Source organism: Pempheris klunzingeri, chromosome 17 (genome assembly GCF_042242105.1).
Source record: "Pempheris klunzingeri isolate RE-2024b chromosome 17, fPemKlu1.hap1, whole genome shotgun sequence".
Classification (NCBI taxonomy): domain Eukaryota; kingdom Metazoa; phylum Chordata; class Actinopteri; order Acropomatiformes; family Pempheridae; genus Pempheris; species Pempheris klunzingeri.
This window is the reverse complement of record NC_092028.1, coordinates 18,890,599-18,912,044: the sequence shown is the minus strand read 5'-3', so window position 1 is coordinate 18,912,044 and position 21,446 is coordinate 18,890,599. Positions and strand designations below refer to the sequence as shown.

General features: G+C 45.1%; 4 protein-coding genes across 4 annotated transcripts; 2 read left to right on the top strand and 2 right to left on the bottom strand.

Moving 5' to 3' along the window:
* Positions 1 to 689: 689 nt before the first annotated feature.
* Positions 690 to 1,942, bottom strand: rasd2a (RASD family member 2a). Its single transcript, XM_070848567.1, has 2 exons — positions 1,381 to 1,942; positions 690 to 1,201 (listed from the first exon to the last, which is right to left on the bottom strand). The coding sequence occupies exons 1-2, from the start codon at positions 1,925 to 1,927 to the stop codon at positions 690 to 692; spliced, it is 1,059 nt and encodes a 352-aa protein (XP_070704668.1). The 5' UTR covers positions 1,928 to 1,942.
* A 5,116-nt stretch (positions 1,943 to 7,058) lies between these two features.
* Positions 7,059 to 16,896, top strand: epn3a (epsin 3a). Its single transcript, XM_070848566.1, has 11 exons — positions 7,059 to 7,177; positions 9,710 to 10,472; positions 12,356 to 12,477; positions 13,102 to 13,179; positions 13,632 to 13,721; positions 14,207 to 14,290; positions 14,561 to 14,690; positions 14,794 to 14,961; positions 15,049 to 15,144; positions 15,226 to 15,462; positions 15,646 to 16,896. Exons 2-11 carry the CDS (start codon positions 9,875 to 9,877, stop codon positions 15,936 to 15,938), a joined length of 1,896 nt encoding a protein of 631 aa, XP_070704667.1. The 5' UTR covers positions 7,059 to 7,177; positions 9,710 to 9,874; the 3' UTR covers positions 15,939 to 16,896.
* Positions 16,897 to 17,007: 111 nt separating this feature from the next.
* arl16 (ADP-ribosylation factor-like 16) lies at positions 17,008 to 19,204 on the bottom strand. The gene is made up of 5 exons (XM_070848556.1): positions 19,090 to 19,204; positions 18,606 to 18,640; positions 18,404 to 18,520; positions 18,175 to 18,290; positions 17,008 to 17,998 (listed from the first exon to the last, which is right to left on the bottom strand). The coding sequence occupies exons 1-5, from the start codon at positions 19,175 to 19,177 to the stop codon at positions 17,833 to 17,835; spliced, it is 522 nt and encodes a 173-aa protein (XP_070704657.1). The 5' UTR covers positions 19,178 to 19,204; the 3' UTR covers positions 17,008 to 17,832.
* A 185-nt stretch (positions 19,205 to 19,389) lies between these two features.
* On the top strand, positions 19,390 to 21,214 carry fn3krp (fructosamine 3 kinase related protein). Its single transcript, XM_070848415.1, has 6 exons — positions 19,390 to 19,637; positions 19,858 to 20,009; positions 20,102 to 20,193; positions 20,327 to 20,409; positions 20,553 to 20,675; positions 20,769 to 21,214. The coding sequence occupies exons 1-6, from the start codon at positions 19,497 to 19,499 to the stop codon at positions 21,105 to 21,107; spliced, it is 930 nt and encodes a 309-aa protein (XP_070704516.1). The 5' UTR covers positions 19,390 to 19,496; the 3' UTR covers positions 21,108 to 21,214.
* The last annotated feature ends 232 nt before the right edge of the window (positions 21,215 to 21,446 follow it).

Here is a 21,446-nt window from a genome sequence, read left to right as displayed (position 1 = left end):
AACACTTTCTTCCTGAGGAGGAGTGGGTTGGCTGTGCAGTCACACACAAAGGAGAAGCTGAGTGTTTTTTTACTGAAAGATAGAGATAAATGGAACTTGTCCTCGGTAGGAGCTGCTGTGGGATCTCTCCATGGTGCTGATTTCAAAGCCCGGCATGTCTCCCTCCTCTCGCCCACCTCCTCCCATCCCTGACAAATGACGCTCTCACTCTTTGTTTCCTCGAAATGCCACGGTGATGCATGAGTGTGCAGACTGCCTGCTGATTACTGTCACACCTCGGCACTTGATGCTACTCACAGCGCCGGAGGAGGATCGGAAATGTGAACAATCTCTTGTGTCCTGACAGCGTAGAAGACGTTTATGGCCTGTGTGTGTGTCTGAGTCATCCCCTCCCACGCACTTATGGCCAGGTTTGGCATCATCCCTTGCAACCAATTTATTTCTTACGTTCATGAACAGTCTAATAATATCTCTCCGACCTCTTGAATGGGTGACATGTCTGGATTAATAAAACAGCTGACAAAGCACATATGACAATTAGAAATCTTTATTTTTATCATAGGATAATACACAGTAACAGATACAAAATATGGATGCACTGGTCCAGCCAGGTGCTGCAGAGTATAACTCCTTACATAATACAATATTGCAGCATACTACTGCAATGGTTTTTCGAGAAGGCTCACAATTCATTGAATCTGACACCTCTCGGGTTTGTTGTGTTTGCTGCCTGATCGCAGCACCAGTCTCAGGTCGCTGGTGAAGCTCGGGCGGCGCGCCAGAGGGTCCATGGCGGCGCATGGCGCACCGAGTGGACGGCTCCCTCTCCTGCCCCGCTGGCCGAGGCACAGTGACTGGTAGGTGAGGATGGGCACGATCTCGTGCCGCGACGGGCTGGTCTCGTCGGGCAGCCCGCCTGAAGTGGCCAGGGCCCTGAACGTAGCATCCAGCCCGGCGCCGTCTTTGGCCGAGGTTTCGAAGAAGGCGACGTCCTCACCGAGGATTTCCGTCACTTCTGACCGCGTGACGGCTCTCGGAGCCTCCAGGTCGGCTTTATTCCCGCATATCACGGCTGGTACTCTCGCGGGATGTTTTGATTTCAGTAACTTTGCCTTGGCAGCTTTGATCTCGTCGAGCAGCTCACAGACTTCGTTGAATGACTCTCTGTCGTCCAAACTGAACACGAGCAGAAACGTGTCACCTGGAGACAAAGAAAGCATCACTTTGATTATTGAATGTGAAAGTGGACTTTAAGGACAAAATCACTGTTCTCATAATGGGTCTGCTTACAACACATCTCATTGTGGGGCTGTTTTTATGTCAAATGACTTATTCCTACAACACCAAAAAGCACACAGCCTCTTTGATCACAGGGCTCACCTGTCAGTATGGATAACCTCCGTTTAGCGGGGAAATTCCTCTCACTTGCTGCGTCCAGAAGATCAATCTGGTACGACTCCCCTCCAATGTGGAACAGTTTTCTGTGGAAGTCCTCGGTTGTGGCTTCATACTGCTCTTCAAAGTCTCTACCCAAGAACCTCTGGAGGATGTTGGTTTTACCCACTTTGGGTGCGCCGAGCACCACTATTCTGTGGCAGTTCCGGGGCTTGGTCACACCCAGCTCCAGCAGATCCACGGACCGTTTGGGGAGTGGATCAGTCGAAACCTGCCGATTGCCAGAACTGGAGGATCTACTCGGAACCCCCCTCTTGTCCTGTTGTCTCCAGCGCCCTTTTACCGTCTTGATGATGCCCATACCTGCCTTGGATATGTCTGAGACTTTAGGGTGCTGGGGCACTGGGGTGAGGGCTGCGCTCTTCTGAAGAACTGGATGCGTAATGCGCGTTTGGTGATGCCCGCCGGTGAGAGAGTTGAACATTTCGAGGATGCCATCAACGGGAAGATACAACTTCTCAGTTGTGTTCATCTCTTCTGTTCTTTCATGCGTCTCCGGACACCGAGAGGCTGTCGAAATCTCACCAACCCAGTTGCTTCTCCATGTGTGCGCAGAGATGGAGCCGGGCGCCTCCTTTTATACACCCTCACCAAGAGCAGTGTCTGCGTCACCGTCTCATCCAGGGAACTCATTCCGTATATAGCAGCGTGAAGCATCCCCCCGCCCCCCCAACTAAAACTCTGAGAACTCTTGTATTTTTCCTCAGAAGGAATCAGCTTTGAATAAGTGAGGACATTTTTTTTTTATGGTAGAAAATGATTAAAAATCAGACTTACTGATTACTTACTGAAACTTGTGCTTGTAAAACGCATTCTGATGTGTTCCCACCTAATTATATGCTCTTGTCTATTATGAGCACATCAGAATAGGTGTTTTCTGTCTCCTTATACATAAATGGATGGATGAAGGGATAGTGTTCAGACAAGCTGCCCACATCCCTGTAGTCTTGGTGAGCTCCGTGTGAGTGTGAGCTGTAATTGATGATGCTCATTCTCCTCCAGTTTGTTTTATGTAACTTTATGTTCACATAACCACCACGCAGTGTTTCCCCAACAGAAACCACTTGATAATAAGTGCCTGGATTTTGTTATTCACAAGGCCGGTATGAGCAGCACCTGCTCACAGCCCCCATTGTGTTGTGCAGCGATCACGACGTGCTCTCAGTGTAAAAGGCTGGAGAAACAGCTCACTGTGTGCTGCAGGATTCAGGAAGCCTGATGATGAGTCCTCTGCAGCACCAGCAGCTTCAGACACTGCAGTCTGCTCTTATAGTCCACCGCAGGGCCTGTCACCGTCATTGCTTTCACTTTAAGGTGACGAACATGAGTGCATTGTTTTGCATCAGTACATCTGGTCTTGGAGACTGAAGGTTCAAGTCGAGGTGAAAGCTGAACAGCATGAAGGTCCGCTTTTGTCTGACTGTAAAGTACTGACTTCAACATTGAACAGTACATTTTGTCACTTGATTGCTGGAGCCAGAACATCCTGTATAGGTGTATTTTTTTTTTTTTCCTCCATCAGCCCGTCCTTTTGAGAAGCCAAGGGCGCCCTGAAAGGACAGCCCACGTAATAGTTTCTTCTGAAACCTGAAGAATGAGTTAGATATGCACTCGCTCAGAAAGAAGAGGCTCATTGCCATGCAGAGTGCAATCTCATTTCAACAAGTGCACCTCAGTGGGAATACAAGCATGTTTGTGATGGAAAAAGTAATATTTTCGTTGCCTTGAAATTCATAATGATGCAGTGATGGAAAACATTTTGGCACAAACCGGTTTTTGGCAGTACAGACAACAAAAGACTTTCTGCAATGAAAACTATGTGCATCAAAAACAAGATAGTCCTCCCAATAGTCAAAGCAGATGATCTTGCCAGATATTTTTGTGTGAAATGGATCCTCAGTTTGGAGATGACTGAGAACACCTTCTAAAACATACCTTACTATACCTTATCTAGGCTTTCTAAATGGTTTATACTTGTATGTATGTGTGTTAATGACTTTTTGGAAACCGTATATGAGGTCGTGTATAGACGACACAACATATAACATGGACATAATTCTTTATATGATGTGATGCTTCATCAGATGTGTCCAAGCCCGAAGATAAAACAAAATATATATAGGAAAACAAATTGTGTGAGTCTGTGGGACCCCAAATAATAATGGCACTGCTACAAATTGCTACTATACAGTAATTGGTCGGTGGTGAAGGGCTCAGTCGTGTGCCATTATTCTTATTAGTCATAGTACATCGTCATACAGGTCTAGAGGCTGTCAGTGAATATGCACCGACAAGCTCTCAGCCCCTTCCTGGATACATGTGTAAATATAGAAACTACTTTCACTTTCATAATATGCAGCCCTCTTTAATTAATGGCAATCACCATTGATCCATCTAGTAGTTACATCCTGTGGTATCATGTGTCACATGGTTCACACCTCAAACCAACAAAAAATACTTTATGTTGAATTTTGTTGCTTTTTTTTGGGTATAAAAAGTTACTAAACATGCAGAAGTGACCATTTGGTCTCTTTGTGGTGCTTTTTCACCAACAAATGAACAGTTTGTCACTGTTTTCAGTGCCGCACATAAAGAACAGAAGCGATATCTGGACCATCTGCATCTGAAGTGAGACTTTGGGTGTTAAATGGACATCAGATTCCAGCCAGAATCATTTGGTGGTGGCCGAGGCAATTTGTACAGAACCTTTCAAACACTACTAAAAACACAGAAAGAGCAATAAAGCCCTGTCCTCCTCCTTAAATCACTTTACAGCTGTAATATACCTGAAATACATTTCTGATCTGCTGCTCTGCTATGAAGCGTCCAGACCATCAGATCATCACGCAGAGACAGATCTGTCCAAACTGAACAAGGAGAGGTTCACGAATCTGAAACAAACTCCCAGAAAAAGAGAACAATGTGCTCCAGCTCTTCTTTTTTTACACCAGGGCTTAAGACTTTTCTGTTTATCACTGACTTTAGTAAATCTTCCTGTTTAATCTGTTTTATTTTATCTTACATTTCATTTGACTCTCACTTTTCCTCTTTAGATTGACTTGTGCTCCTTTTCTAAACTCCCTTTTTTTGTTTTAATAGAGGAAATGTGCTGTTCAGACTGCATGTCCTGCAGTCTTGTCTTTTTGACTCACTATTTTCATTGACATACACATGGTATATAATTTTTAGTAGTGCTTACCCATAATCATATAGGGATGAGGTTGGAAGGTGATAGATTTAAAAAAATAAATGAATATAATAACAAATGTCTGCTCTTTAATCAGCATAGAATCGAAGAATGAATAAGAATCCAACAAAAAAGGGGAAAAATAGAAGAAAGAAGAAAGATAAGCATTGGCAGTACTTGAAATCTCATGCGTATGGATGAGATTTAAATTAGTAATTTGATGGTTGGTGTTTCTTGAAGATAATAGCATGTTCAGCCAGATTAGTTTCCCATTCAGGTTGGAGCTATTAGGGGGGAGGTCTGCCTTCCAAACCCTCTCAATAAGTAAGATGGAATATATTGTCTTTGTCTATATATCTTATATATGCATCGTCTGTATAATAACACTATGTTGTGACATTTTATACACTAAACAGTAGGTAGATTGTTCAAGAAAATAACTGTTCTGTTCCTGATTATACTGGTTGCAGCCCTACAGTCTTACTGGTGGAATAAAACTACCTTGCTTGAGGTTTCCTGAGTGTTTGCTGCTTCATGCACAGAAAAAATGGAAACAATCTGATAAAAACACAAGTTGGAGACCAATGAGCCTGAACTAAAAGAATTAAAACTCCACAAGACAAAGGTACTATAGTGGTGCACATTTCTAATAACTATAAACAAATAGAGCTGAATATGATAAGAGTCATCAGAGCTCAACAGAGCCCCCAGAGAACTGGCTTAAAACCACTAGAGGGCAGCAAAGAGAGACACATGAAGTTTTATTGTGAAGTTTTAGAAACAACATCCTCCAGATCCCTTGGCCTCGCCTCCCACACACACCCAAACACACACACACACACACACACACATGAAGTCAGATTTCCTCCTCCATGTGACGTCTCGGCTGTGCCGCAGCAGGCCGGTGTTATTTAGCCGCCCTCTCTCTCTCTCTCTCTCTCCTCCCCCCCTGTTTCCCCAGACCTCGCCTGCATGGCCCCCCTGCACTGACCTCATCAGGTCTTTGTTGGGAAACAAAGGATGTTCAGGCATCTGTTTTCAGGAGAAATAAAGACTCAGGGTGCCAAGACAGAGAGGAGGAGGGCCAGAGGAGGTATATGAAGTCGAGCTCGACCGACCTGATCAGTGAGAGTCACATTAAACAGGGAGCAGCTACAAGTAAAAGCAACAAGTGAAGCACATCACAAACGTACACGAGCCATTTATGAGGTTTGGAAACATCCCACTAACACCCTCCTGAAGAGCCAGTTTCACTCTGCCTGGTGAACTTCTGTACACTTTGCCCTATTGTCGTCTCCAAGAGTCGTGCCTTTGTTGTTTCAAGGTGGAGCTGGTATTTCCTGTATATCCTGCTCAGTCAACCAGCCACGAGACCCACTGCTCTTTCCTGCTGCTTCTGCCTCAGTTAGCTGATCATTACTCACTCAGCGTCACGGTGTGATCCCTCTGTGATCCCTCTGTGATCCCTCTGTGATCCCTCTGTGCTTCTGTACGTACAGCATGTGGGCCGCTGTAGTTAGGCCAGAGATTGTTGTGTGGAGATGTTTGAATCTGGGCCGGCGTGTAAAGACGGCATAGATTGAAGCCGTGCATAATGCATGAGGACGTGACTTCAGATGACATCCCATTAGTGGTGATGAATAAGTTAAGAGCAACGATGATGAAGCTGCTGAAAAGGAAATGTGGTTCTTTGGTGAATCCCCGTGGGGTGACATGTCCACTCACTCTGCTGGGATGCTACCAGCTCAGGCCTTCAGGAGATCAGAGGATCTGTGGTGCTCACTTACAGGTTTAGACCCACATTAGCTCACTTTGTGGGCTTTATTTTTAGCTCCCAGTGCAAAGCTGGTATGTCCCTCTATAACTCTGACTGGAGCGCCTGTAATATTTAGATATTAGATTACTTGCAGTGATTTCTGCACAGTGATCCGCTGAAACTGAACACAGGATCACTGTTGTTCTTTAGCAGATTTGTCTGAACAAAAGCAAGCTGCAGTCCCGACAGCGCGTCTAAACTTTCACCACACAGCTTGTCATTATTTTCCTCTTGTGTTCCTGAGCTTTTATCCGTGTGTGTGTGTGTGTGTGATTCCTCAGTGTGTCCTGATCACCTGCTCCACTGTGCACAGATGCGTTTCCACCAGGCGGTGAAAGGGTTAAGTCTGACTCTGCATGCACAGAGCAGACCTCCCTCCCCTGTCCCTCCCTCCCTCCCTCCCCTCTCTCCCTCCCTCTCCATCCATTTCACCGTGTGAGTGTTTGTTAGGGGGGGCCTGTGCCATCTGCAAAACCAGTGGATTTGCGAAATGCACACACAACTAAGTTTGATAAGAAAGCTGCACCGGCGCGCTTTAGTTTTGGATTTCCCCTGAATCGCCGTCGCTCTCTTCTTCCAAACATCTTTCCCTTTTTTTTTTTTTTATTCACTCTTTCCTCTATCCGAGAGCTGCGGGACATGTCGAGAGGCGGAGGCGTTTCTTCTTCCACCCAAAGCCTCCCCAAGTTGGGACCCCACTGACGCGCAATGACATGAAGGTAAGAGGGAAAGTGGATCCGCGCGTCGCGATCCTGCGTTTTCTTCCTTGTTTTTAATCTCGAGGTTTCAACTTTTAAACTCGGGACACACAGCTGAGTCACGGTCTCGCACTTCACCTCCCCCGATCGTCCCATTTGACGCAACGTGCCCGGTAATGGCTCCACTCGTCCCGGTTTGGGACGGAAAGGACATGTCAGAGGGATAAGATGAACGCGGAGCTGTGGTTTCATCCAGCTGTGGAGTGTTTTCACACATCTGTAGGGCGTGATAAAAACATACCTGGGCGAGCATTAAGCCAGCTGGAGGCCTGATCTGGGGACAGTTTGCGTCCTGTGAGTGTAGATTGTAGGAGAGTGCTGGGAATGATGGCCTCACTTTACACTCCCTGAATAAGACAATGTGTTTTACAGAGAAAGTAAAAACCAAAGCCCAGTGTGTCATCACATCAAGGGCATGAGTTATTAGCAGTTATTCAAACTATATGAGAAATCCTCATTTTCTCAGGAGAGAAGTGTTTGATAGAGAAAGTATTTATGTGTGTGTAGGGGGGTGCTGCCTCCCTGCTGACAGTCTGATTTATGTGAAGGAGATTTGTTATGTCACAAAATGAATTCATCTTCATTAGGAGTGTGAGTACAACAGTATGATCGTGTAGACTGGACCTGTATGGAAGCCCATTCCTGCCACTGTGGGTCCTGAAGATCCTGTTAGTCATTATAATGAGATGCTTTCTCAAAAGAATGACTCAGTATCTCAAAGTAATGACTACTGAGATAGTTAGTCATTATTTTGTGGTGCTAAGTCATTATTTATAGACATGAAGTCACTATTTTGAGATGAAATGTCATTATTTTGAGATAGTTATTAATTATTTCGAGATAGTAAATCATTTTTGATGCACTAAGTCAATATTTTGTAATAGATATTCATTATTTTGAGGTGCTACGTCATTATATTGAGATATTAACTCATTGTTTTGCAGATACAAAGTCATTTTGAGATATTAGATCGTTATTCTGAGAAAGTTTCTCATTATTTTTAGATTCTACATCATTATTTTGAGATAGTAAGTCATTATTTATGGGAAAGCTTCTCATCATAACGACCCACAGGATCTTTTTTTATCATCACAGTGGCAGTAATGGGCTTCCATAGATTAGAAATCTGTCCGGAGACGCAGTTTTACAGCCACGCTTTGATCCTGCTGTTACCGCTCTCCTCTCTCCGTCATTAGCAGCTTTTAAACGTTTCTCCTCTTCACCAACTTTCAATTACAAGAAGGCCACGTTTTGATAATCCCAGGAGTCAGGAGGTGGGATGGTGAACTGGGCCTGCGTTGGTCACCTCCTGAGGTGTAACCTGTCATCAGCTGAGCCACAAACATTTTGTCTCTCACTACCACTTAACAATCTATTTCCAGCATAAGAAGCTCCCTCATATAGTGGTCACATATTGCAGGCCTTCTCAGCGCAGTCACCATTTATTCATAGTATCTATCAATAACGTGACTTTGAGCTAAAATGATTTCAGAGAGTCGTTTCTTTACAACACTCTCAACCAGTGGAAGAGCTTAAATGTATCATAATGTAATTTTTATACTTTTGGCGATGACTCAAGGGATTGAGACCAACCATTTTAAAGCCCATAACTCATCCAGTGCCCCATTTTAATATTTTGTAAACTCTACCTCATGACACAGCACTTGACTCTTAAGTAAAGGGATTGATTGTTCATGTTCCTGCATCTCAGTTCTCAGTTAAATAGATGAGACAGATCTAGGAGTGGAAGGTTATCGCTTAGACTGCCTCGCTGCCCTAGTTGCATAAGGAAAAGCAGTCCAATGTCCAGAGCAAAGTGGCAGATAAGCTGCTGTGCTGTGCTGTATTGTCTCCATTTTTAAAGTAGAGTAACACAAAACAGCAAACTCCCAGTGACTCTGGTGTGTGTGTGTGTGTGTGTCTGTGTAGGAGTTCAGTGTGAGTCTTTCGGTGCTTTGAAGCCCTGCTGCTGCTGTGGTGATGTAATGAGGTCAGAAAATACAGGAGGGGTGGATACCCCCCCCCCCCCCCCCCAGTTTCTGATAATACTCCAAGGTAAAACACAGATTTCTCCACCAGTAGGCTGGGTTATAGTCCCCTTGTAGCCTTAAACTGCTGCTTTAAAGGGATGGAGAAATAATTTAGAGAAACCTGATTAAGAAAAAAGCTGTCAAACTGGTGATTTCTTACCTGGGGTACACTGTAATCACTCACACAGACCTCTTCAAGTTGTCTCAGGGAAAACTGAGCCCAGGTGTTTGGTTTCACATTGCTTAGAGGTGCTGAGTCGGTCCTCTCGCCCTCCAAACAAAATTACTGTGTGAAAGAAATGTGTGTGAGTGTGAGCTGTAGCCACAAGTGCAGTCAGTGAAAGTATACGAAGGAAGTAACAATACTGGAGATGTGGTGTGTGTTATCAAGGAAAACGTCTCCAATAATGTTTGACACATGAATAAGAATATTAATATGATTCGTTTGTGCCTTCCTCTCCAGCAGGAATACGCTTGTGGACATCACTGAAGTTGCCACTAGGAGGACGACTTCATTGCATTTTTCCGCTGAACTGATCTCTAACGAGCCAGCTCGCCTGAGGCAGCACAGTGGGCCGGCCTGCTGTTAGACTATCTCTTGAACTACTTGTGAAACACTACTGCCATCATGCAGACCTCGTCGCTCCGCCGGCAGATGAAAAACATGGTCAACAACTACACGGAGGCCGAGATCAAGGTGCGAGAGGCCACCTCCAACGACCCCTGGGGTCCACCCAGCTCGCTCATGTCTGAAATCGCAGACCTGACCTTCAACGTAGTGGCCTTCACTGAGGTTATGGGAATGATCTGGAAGCGGCTCAATGACCACGGTAAAAACTGGCGGCATGTTTATAAGGCACTGACCCTGCTGGACTACCTGATCAAAACGGGCTCAGAGCGCGTGGCCCAGGAATGCCGGGAGAACATATACACCATCCAGACACTGAGAGACTTCCAGTACATAGATCGAGATGGACGTGACCAGGGCGTCAACGTCCGGGAGAAGGCCAAGCATCTGGTGGCTCTGCTGAGGGACGAGGAAAAGCTGAAGAGAGAGAGGAGCCAGGCCTTAAAGACCAAGACGCGCATGGCGGGGGTCACTGGTAGCTTAGGCTCCGGGTCCATGCCCCCTCCATATCCAGGACGTCGCACCAGCCAGCCGGGCTCGTTAGGGCACCATGGAGAAGAGTTCAGCAGGTGCAGAGACTCGCCGTCCTCCTTTCACTGTGAGTAGCAGTGGCATCGGATGATGCACCTTTATGCACACATTATAATACACAAGCACACTCATGCTCATGTTTAACATCATCAGAATGTCTCAATGGCACCTGAGGACTCTTTGTCATGGGACCTGTCACTTCAGGAATGAACTCACGACAGATCACGAGTTCATTTTTCGGTCACGATTGTCAAGATAAATTCAAATGTGATTTTGTGGCATTCCTCAGATTTCCCATTAGATGACAGAAAAGGGGAGAAAGTCAATTATATGTTTTTCCTCTGTGCCCAGTGTCTGAGATATGTACATCTGTGATTTCTTCATCGAGGTAGCTGCCATTTTAACACCAGCAGCACGTTCATTCCACATTTAAGCCTGGATAAGTATTAATGAACTGCTCGTTATTTCCGTCCTCTGGTGTTTTAATAGGTGGTGCTTCAGTTTTGCTTATCCACTGATGGTTGGACATCTGCATTCCTGTCATTCCCCTGTTTACAGTCACGTCAGCTAAACTGGATTTACAAAAGAGAGGAGGCCCTGTTTGTGCTTGCCCCGATCTAATGCGAAACCACAACTGGATTCCGTGTTTACTATCTGTTCCGCTACGGTACAGATCTTGGTTGTGTGGCTTGATATTATAAAACCTGAGTGATCAAGCGGCTGTATGTAGCGTTTGTGAATGTGATGTACGACTGGTGCGTGCCATTTACTTTGGCATTTGTGTGGTCCGTGTGGTGTATGGTGTTTATAAGAAGGTGTTAGTCAGCGGCTGAGCTGTGGGCTCATGAAGGCACCAGTTACCCGGTTACACTTTGAAGTCTGAGGCCTGTTTGATGGTGTAAACAGAGACGTGCCCGCAGATGATATCTGACTGTTTTATTACCACCAATCCCTCAAAAGTTCTTTTTCTCCACTACATTTTCCACTTAACACACATTCCTTGCATACTTTTCTGGGCCAGAATGTGTGCCAGTGAAAACATGCAGCAGAAACAGTTACCACCTCCGAGCCGTGATTCTGTGGTTCAGTGATTCTACAATGTGTAGGAATACATGTACAGTTGTTATATATACAAGTTCTTTAGAGGTGTGCTGGAAGTCTATAAATACTTGAAATGTGTGTGTGTGTGTGTGTGTGTGTTAGTGTGTGTGGTGTAGATGCATGTGTGCCTGCTGGTGTGCTGGCTTGCGTAAAGGCAGTAATTTCTTTGCAACATTGCACAACAGGAGAGTTTGTTGGTCTTCCCTGGGTGATTTCAAAGACAAAAAGGGAGGATGGCGGTGGTCTCTTGGAGATTCCAGGACACGGGTGCATGGTGGCGTGGGTGGGGGTCAGGAGGTTGGCAGTAGCTAATTGCCAGCAAGCATTCCAGCTCGGGCGGGGGATATTGAGAGGCAGCACTGTGGAAATGATTGGTTTCTGAGACCTGACTTTGTCAACGTGTGGCCTGCTACCCTCTTTTAGCCCCGTGACCTACAGCCTGGCACCCAAACTGGTATCCCGCCAGCCCCTCCCCCAAACATGGACCTGGAGTCCTGGAACCCACCCAGAGGATTCGGGGTAATAAGGTGGGCCCCAATCCAGCCCGTCCATTCCTATCCCCCTCCACCACCCTAACTCTCCACACAGGCGCACCATTGTTCTCAGTGCGGGCAGAGTTAGGCAGACTGTGGCAAGCAATGCCAGCAAAGGCCCCAACAACAGGCAACGGAAAAAAATTAACATGCACAAACGGAGCCAGCTCTTTTCTGACCTTAAAAATCAGCCTAAAGTGGTTCTTTCTTTTCTCTCCATCTTCCTGCCCCTCTATTTCCATCTGTCAATGTTTCTGTCTACATCTCTCCGCTCCGTGCTAAACACCCAATCCCCTCTGCTCCTCCTCTGTCCCAGCAGCCTCCTCTTCCTCTCCTCGATGCGCTCCAGAGCTAGAGCAAGCTCGGCCCACGACCAGCGGAGAGGAGGAGCTGCAGCTGCAGCTGGCCCTGGCTATGAGCCGAGAGGAAAGTGAAAAGGTACCTCTAACTGAGATAACACACACACACACACACACACACACACACACACGCAGAACACAAGTCTCCCATGCTTACGGCACATGCGCCGGCCGGAAAGAGGCTTCTCAGTCGCCCTGCTGCTGACATGATACGTTGGTAATGCTGTGGTTTTCACTCCATAAAACAACACATGCTCACACACTAGCTGTCATGGTGGTGAAGCCCCCGACTGCCTGACTCTGCTAGGCCGCCATTTCCCAGGACCTTTAACAGAGAGCGATACCCTCAACTCTGTCTGTGCTGTGGTTAATAATGGCACTTTGGAGGACTAAGGAGAGCTTTCTCACCGAGGGCTGAGGAGGCTGAGAGTGAAAGAGTGAGAAGCCAGACAGGATGTGTGCATTGATCCGCTCTCGTCTCCATGGCAAGGGCAGCCATCGCCCTCTGTGACTTCTGTTCGTCTACTATGGGAATATATTATAGTGCATAGCCGTTTCCACTCCTGTGATCGAAGAATCGGCTGTGATTTTAGGGATCAAACTGAGATCCATATGTTTGATCACCGTGATACTCCTCTCCTCTAAATCACTCTAATCATTACATTTCCCTTTGATTGGTCTTACTCCCAATCCTTCCTGCTAGCCGCCTCCTACAGTGGATATTGATGAACAGACCCAGCTCCAGATCGCTATGACTCTCAGCAAGGAGGAGGCCCAGAAGGTACAAGTATGCGGGGGCCAAGGGAGATCCTTGCTGTGCATCCTTTACCCTTTGGCACATGTCCTGTTGCTCTGTACACTGAAACCAACCTCATTCTGGGCCCTTTGAGAAACAGCTGCATGACTACTCACTGTCCACCCTAGATTTGATCTATGACCTCTCTCACAGCTGAACGGCAAAAGGACACATAACTTAATTCAGTGACTAATCAAGTGAGGCTTCATCCTCCTGTTCCACTAACCGGTATTTATTTCCTCTTAGTGCATCAGTATGAGATACCCAGACACCCTGACCGCTTCTGGTGTGGTGTCAGGGAGGAGTTTGACCCCTTTATTTTGCTTGGGACATCTGTAGAATTGCATGCAATGTACTGTGAGGGTGTCCAGGCATTATTTCCATTTTTGTTGACCAAAATACTGATTTGATTTCCTCCCCGACTAACACCCTCACAGACAACCCAACAAGCACCTCCCACAGTGGATATGGACGAGGAAACCCAGCTCCAGTTAGCCCTGAGCCTGAGCAAGGAGGAGCATCAGCAGGTAGGGTTACTTGGGATTAGTGTGTGGGTGACAGAGAGCTACCTGACAGAGAGAAGACTTTAACATTTAACAGCTGCAGAGAAACAAAATGTTTAGGTTTATATGAAGTAGTTCAGCTTTTATGTTGCATCACTCCATTGTGGTATCTCTGGCAACCTTTTTACTCCACCTCTCCTCCCGCCTCGCTCTGTCTCTTTGTCTTTTTCCTCCCTTTTTTGTCTCTCACTATGCTAATACACTGCAGCACAATAGAACTGCTCTGTTAGAGGTCACAGTGATGCTCTGCTCTCTCCTCTTTGACCAGAGAATTTTCTGCTTTGTGCCCATTGCACTCATCTATTTCTGGGTCATATGTTGCCTAGGAAAAACACAAGCTGACTTTTGTGCTTGCATGCAGTCATAAATATAGTATGATGTGGCAATATGGGACTTTTGCCGGAAGCAGTCATGCCCAAAGGCGTCCATGTGTCTGTATCTGTTGACAGGAGCAACTCAGTCGCCAAGGAGATGAGACGATGCTCCGGAAAGCTCTGGAGGAGAGCAAACGTGAGATGGAGACTAAAGGCGGGGTATGAAATATTGGGGTATGGAATATCTTAATGGGGGTGATGAAATATTAGCATAAATTACCAAGTAGATTGTTTTTACTCATGCTTCGAGAACATTCGTTTATAGACCAAATCAACTACAATTCCTTATGATAATGATCGGCAGGATTATAAGGTCTGATCAGGTTTTACATCTCAACTGTTAAATACACTGAAAACAGAAACAGAGAGTATCCATGAGTGCTGAAATAATACACTGAACGGACACGTTTTTTCTTGTTCATTGGTCAGACTGCCTTCATGGACCTGGTAGATGTTTTCGCAGTGCCCTCAGATCAGCCTCCTATTGATCAGAGATGGAATAATGCCCCACTCCAGGCAGCTGCTCACCCCGGGGGCACAGACCCCTGGGACTCCCTTGGTGAGCGAGTTAGCGTATCATGATCAAAACTACTACGATCAACTTACATTTGTAGAACAGAGGCCTCTCTCTCTCTCTCTGATCCACCTCTCTGTTACAATAGAAGGCAGCACCAACGCCTCGAGAGCAGATCCACCCTGGATGGCGCCGCCAACTTCCAACAGCCCCCCGCCACCATGGGAGCCCCCAGCTAACCCCTGGGATGACCCGCAGAACAGTGCGTCCAACCTCAACGCCACAGGCCGAGTATGGGCCTTCTCCGGCGACGCAGGTGAGTCTGTGTGTGTGTACAGCTCAGGAGAAGCCACATCGATATTTCACAATAATTAGATTAAATTGCATGTTGGTGTTTTTATAGCCTCCTCAGGAGTTGATCCATTCTCAGCCCCATCAGAAAAAACAGCACCCAAGGGAGCTGTCAATGAACCATGTCCCAGAACTGGAAGCCCCTCAGGTAAATAAGATTTTTTACTGTTGTTTTGTGCATCTCACACACGATCACAGTATCAGAACTCACTCTTTTTTCTGCTGTTAGATGGGGATCTGTTCGATGACGCCATGGATGGAGGTCAGATGAATGTAAACGGCCGAGGGGAGGACAGTCCTGAGCTATTTGATCTGTCACGTCTCGGAGAAAGCCTGGCTGCCCCCAGCCCTCGTAAGTGCCGAACACCTGAGGCCTTCCTGGGCCCCAGTGGGGCTTCCTTGGTAAACCTGGACAGTTTGATCCCAGCAAATCCTCCAGTGAAGAACAAGAACCCCTTTCTATCAGGTATTTATTGTACTATTGGCTGCAACACTCACTTTGTTGCCTGGTAAGACCAGGACGGTGTGTGCGTTGGCAGCTGCAACATTTTCACAGTGTTTGATAAAACCAGTCTGCGAAATGATGAATCGTATCTAAATAACTTGTTCAAGCAAATCTGATCATATTTTTATTGTTTCCTCCCACTAGGCCTGAGCGCTCCTTCAGCCACCAATCCATTCCAAACTGAGCAGCCCAAACTAACTCTGAATCAAATGGGCTCCAGCTCCACCTCTTCGATTTCCCATGCCTCTCTTCCATACAGCGCCTCCTTGCCCCTGCCTATGAGCCACCAGCCTGCCAGCCTCCCTTCGTCACTTACTCACCCCACCCAGCCCGGTCTGGAGCTGCCAGGGAACCTCCCTGAGCCCTTGTTGCCCTTCTCTTCAGCCAGCACTGAGGGGTCACAGGCTGCACAGACTAGTCAGAACCCTTTCTTATGAGGACCAACTAAACTGGAGAAAATATCGTAGAAAAAAAGAGGAATGCTATTAGGTTATGCTCTTGAAATATAACTCTAACCGCAGACCGAAAGCAGCCCCAAGGACCTGTATGAAAACCCTACTCTCAGATGTTTTTATATTGTGGTATAATACAGTAATCCTTAGACTGATGCAAGCTGGTTATGCTCCTCACTGCAACTATCTGTCCTGCTCCAGGAACAATGAGTGTCATGTAAAACTCCTGTAAGTCCATAGCTTACTGCAAACTGACTTCAGAAACACACGTACACAAAAGCACAGTTTGATAATATTTTGTTACTTCTCTTACTGGCCTTCTAGTTACCCGGCAAATGTATCACAGCTTTTCATGTAGTCAGCAAATCTCCTGCTCACTCAGCTGTTTGTGCGATCGCCTTAGCTTGCCACTGTTGCTGTCGTATACTTCGGCTCCAGAAAAAAAAAAGAAATTTCTGGCGAGACACAAAAGTTGGAGACTTGTTCAGTTCTGGAAATATTGCTGCATCAACATGGTTAAAATTGTGGGGCTTCTGTTGGACCAGAACGAACTGAGAAGCATCAGTGTACACATGATTTTACTATAGTGAAATGAATTACTGGGGTTAGCTGGATGAAATTATAGTTTGGGAGGACTGTAAGTGCTGAATTTACTGTAAGCACAGCAACATTTGAAAATGTATGACTCATGAACTTTATTCATTGCTTGTGAACCACTGATTCTCATCAAATATAAGGTCAAAATTAGGTCAATCTGCTTCATTCTTCAGTTGGTTTTATTGCTTTGTATTTAACTCATGTCCAATGATGAATACATTTAATATGAAATCATCACAACTCAGGCACACCCAATGCAAGTTAGAGGATTTGTTGAGCACCTTGTGCCCCCTGCTGGTAATGACTGATTACTACTATGTTGCATCACTTCACAACAATCATCCTGCCAAACTGAGGTCTGTTCAGCTTAAAGTTTCAGTAATTAAAACAGAAGTGCAAGAGCTTATTTTATTTCAGAATAAATCTTGTCATTATGTCCAGTAGCATGAGGTTTCCCCCAGTGTTAGTAAGTCCCATGATCGTTTTACAGTGAGTCGTGAGCCACTGCAGTTCACTGTGACCAGTATAAATACATATAAGAGACAAATTAAAGGAGAAACCAACGTGAGGTGTGATAGTATGGAGTCAGGCCACCATGAGCCTCCAGAACAGCTTCAGTACCCCCCTGTCCCTCTGTTGGAGGGATAAACAGAATTCCTCCGCAAGATATTCCTCCATTTATACGCACAACCTTTATTTGATCAGTTAATCTCAGAGACAATCACAGACATCACTTAATAGATTTGAAGATGAAAGTTATACCAGGTGGTCTTACGGAGATGGTGGTGGAGAGAATTGTCTCGCGCATTGGTCCAAAATCTTCCATAGGGGTTATTCACACCATCCTCATACTCACCAAACCATTGTGGTGCAGACGCATGCGTTTCTCCACTCATTTATTCAGGTTTTTCCTTTAATTTGTCCCCTGTCTGTAACTGTTAACAGCAGGTGAGACCTACAGTAGTGCTGATTAACAAATCCTAAAATGGCCAACAGCACAATCATTCCATCCTACCATGATATCAGTAATACATCTCCTTCCACAGTCACCACATGTATATGGTACCAAAAATATAAATACTTGATACAGCATTAACAGTTTTTCGTGCCATTTTTAGTGAGTCCAACACTAAACACACCATGAAATCCGCATACAATAGTGTGTAAACACTCTTCGCACACCAAGAATACTCACATCTCTGGCAAAAAGGTTTGAAGTCATCATTCAAAATCCTGTGAACGTAGCATCACCTTAAAAGGAACAAACGTAACTTATGATAGTTCACTTGACCATGATGGACTCCAGCCAGCTCAGCACCTCCTCAAGTCCTTGCCCAGAGTGGGCGCTGAGTTCCAGAGTTGTAATTGACTGAGTGGCCGACGCAAGGATGTCGTCCATTCTGAACAAGGACTTTATCTCTATAAGACTCATAGTGCCAGGCATGTCCCTGGAAACAGACGGAAAGAAAAACAAAAATATCTTAACACATAATGGCACGAACAGCTTTCACCCAGTGACAAATTTATGGTACTGGATACATTTTGTGTTGAACCTGCTGACTCTGACATCGTGCAGGTTTGGTAAGTAAATGTAGGGATTAATGTGAACGCTGAGGAGTGTCACCTCTTGTTGAAGAGGATGAGCACAGAGGCACCGTGGAGAGGCTCAGCAGAAAGCACCGACAGCAGCTGGATACAGGAGGACGCTATCTGAGCAATATTGGCTGAGTCCACCATGAACTGTGAAGAACACAGAGAAAGAAACACTCAGTGAAGTAATTCAGTGAAACGGTCAATTTGTTTAGCTCCACCGAATGTTTTGAATAGATGCAGTATGTATACGAAGACCATACAATGACAGAGGAGCAGTCTTTGAAGTAACTGGGCCATATAGGGCCCATGCAGCCTCCCAGCTCTCTCACTGTCACCTTCTTCCTCTTCAGCGACAGGTCTGTCAGGTTGGTTCCTACCTGTGGAGGGTTAAAGACATTTGAGGCGTTACAGGGACGGGCTGTCTTATCAAAACTGAGCCCGCTACCTGCCATTATTACTCACTGTAGGTAGAGTAGGAGGAGATGCCCCGAGTTCACCTAATCCATGCAAGCTGTGCTGTAAACAAAATCTGTTAGGGAAAAATATCCACAGGAGCTGCTATGTTCATCAGCTTCAAGAACAGGCAGCTCAGATCATTCTTCGAGCTGTTCATGCAGTATTTGGTCAGTCATGAAAATGGCATTTTGTTTCTAAGACTATGTAATATAAAACTCAGTGTGAAATAATATTTTAGTCTCCTTTTTTTCCCTTCATAGTCACGTCTACAAATATTGGTTTGCAAATGTGGATATCAGTGGAGAAATATGATAAATATGATAGCTGGTATATTTTGCTGACTACTTACCTAGTTAACGGTTACTGACGATGCTACTGCATTAGTTCATCAGGCTAGCTAAATGAGCTATAGCTAGCTAGCTCATTTAGCTAGTTAACCACACTACAAATTACAGTACTTTCTATTTTTATAAAGCATTCAAGCTGCGGCCACAAAGGATATTTTGTAGACGTTTCAGCAACAACGTTTTTCCGACACCAGTGGGTCCAATAAGGAGACAAATTTTATTGTTGCTCATTTTCCAGTCGAAGCATAGTGAACCAGCGTTAGCATGTAGCCGATGCGGAGTCATTTGGCACCATGGCGACGCTCATGTGATCTTTTACGTGGCTGTGATTGGACGAAGCAGAAACCAATAATTTCGTTCTTGTTTATGATTGGTTAGTACTCCACCCGGATGAATTCACCGGAAGCAAAACAAGTCACTGTCCCTGATCAGCAGTTCACACGACTGTAGCCGTCAAAGACGCCCCCTAAACTTCTAGTGCTGCAGCTGCATTGCGTTATTGTTAGTAGCACGAAAATAATTCAGCCAAAATAGTTTTTGGGAACTAACCATGGAAGCCAAGTTAAAGAGGGAGTTGGGGACAACAATACTGAAGCCAACCGGTCACTCAGGAGGTGGATGTATCAGCGAGGGACAGAGTTATGATACTGACACTGGGAGAGTGTTTGTGAAGATAAATCACAAGAGCCAGGTATGTCATCAGTGGTGTTTTATCCTTTAAATTGTCATGCCATGTGTGCTATTAGTCAGGATGGAAAAGCACATCAGTGAGGGCTACACCCTCTGGCAGAATTTGAATGCCACTCAACTTTGTGCACACATTGCAAAATGGAGAACAATCGATTCATGCAAACTAGTGTGGATCTGTGCCACTGCGCTGCTCACCAGTGCAAATCCTTTGTTTTATTCAGGCCAAATTGATGTTTGATGGGGAGATGGCCAGTTTGGAGGCCATGTTAAAGACAGAAACCATTAAAGTCCCCAAGCCTGTGAAGGTGATTGAGCTTGACACAGGAGGATGTGTATTTGTGATGGAACATCTGGACATGAGAAGTCTTAGCAAGTAAGTTGTTTAGTACTGTGTCAGTGTACTATACAGTAGTAGACAAAGCCTATTTTTCAATGAAATACTTCATTTTTAAATTCACTGTGTAGGTACTCAAAGCAGCTGGGAGAGCAACTGGCAGATCTTCATCTTCATAACAAGAGACAGTTGGAAAAATTAAATAAAGAGCAGCAGACAGTTGGTAATTCACCTAAACCTCACTTTTGCAAATGAAGACACAATTGCACCACAACGAATAGCAGCTAACTCTCAAATTTTACAGTTATTTGCTGACTAATTGAGATTTGCTATATAACTTATTTGTCTGTGCACAGGAAAAGGAGCTGGGCAGTCGGAGGTGGCTGCTGTTGAAAAATTTGGCTTCAGCGTAACAACATGCTGTGGATATCTACCACAGGTAAAATATACATTTATTTACTTATTAATTAACCTATATACTTGGTAATACAGGACTGCATTGTAGTCTATTGTAGTACATTGCAGTGCAAATGTGTCCTCTTGAAGTCTTTGAGATTTAAATTTTTTCCTTCACCTTCCCAGGAAAATGACTGGCAGGACGAATGGGTGACATTTTACTCCCGACACAAGCTGCAGCAGCAGCTTAACATGGTGGAGAAATCTTATGGAGACAAGGAGGCCAGAGAGCTGTGGGCTGGGCTACAGGTAGGCCGCACCTAAAAAAAATAAAACATGTCGTGTCCTTATGACTGCATAAATAATCTGGCAGTCCAACTTACATATTGTGTTTGTTTACAGCTGAAGATCCCGCAGCTTTTTACAGATGTGGAAATCGTCCCTGCTCTCCTCCACGGAGACTTATGGGGAGGCAATGTGGCGGAGTGTGCGGAGGGCCCAGTCATCTTTGACCCAGCGTCCTTCTACGGCCATTCAGAGTTTGAACTGGGTATTGCGGGGATGTTCGGTGGCTTCAACAGCTCTTTTTACTCTGCCTACCACGAAAAGATTCCTAAAGCACCAGGTTTTGCTCAGAGAAACCAACTCTACCAACTCTTCCACTATCTGAATCACTGGAACCACTTTGGTGGTGGCTACAGGGGCTCTTCAATAAGGATTATGAAGAATCTACTGAAATAATTTCACTCATTCGCTTGTTGAAACCTCCACAGTATTAAACTCATTCCAACTATTATTTATATGTTGCTAAATTGACCAAAATAGTGTGGATAACTGTTAAAGAGACTAAACATGACATTTTAATGTTATATTCCACCCTTTTTGCTCAAGTTATTCAGTATAAGTTGAGCAAGCTTATACAGCAAGCCTGCTTTTCTTAAACTTGAAAAACAGAATCCATATCTTCCAGTCTTAAATTGTATATTTGAACAAGGATGTATAAGGATATAGAAATTACTATTTTTGAATTCTGTATTTTCTAGAATGATGTGTGTAGGTTGCTTACAACCAAGTTGCCTG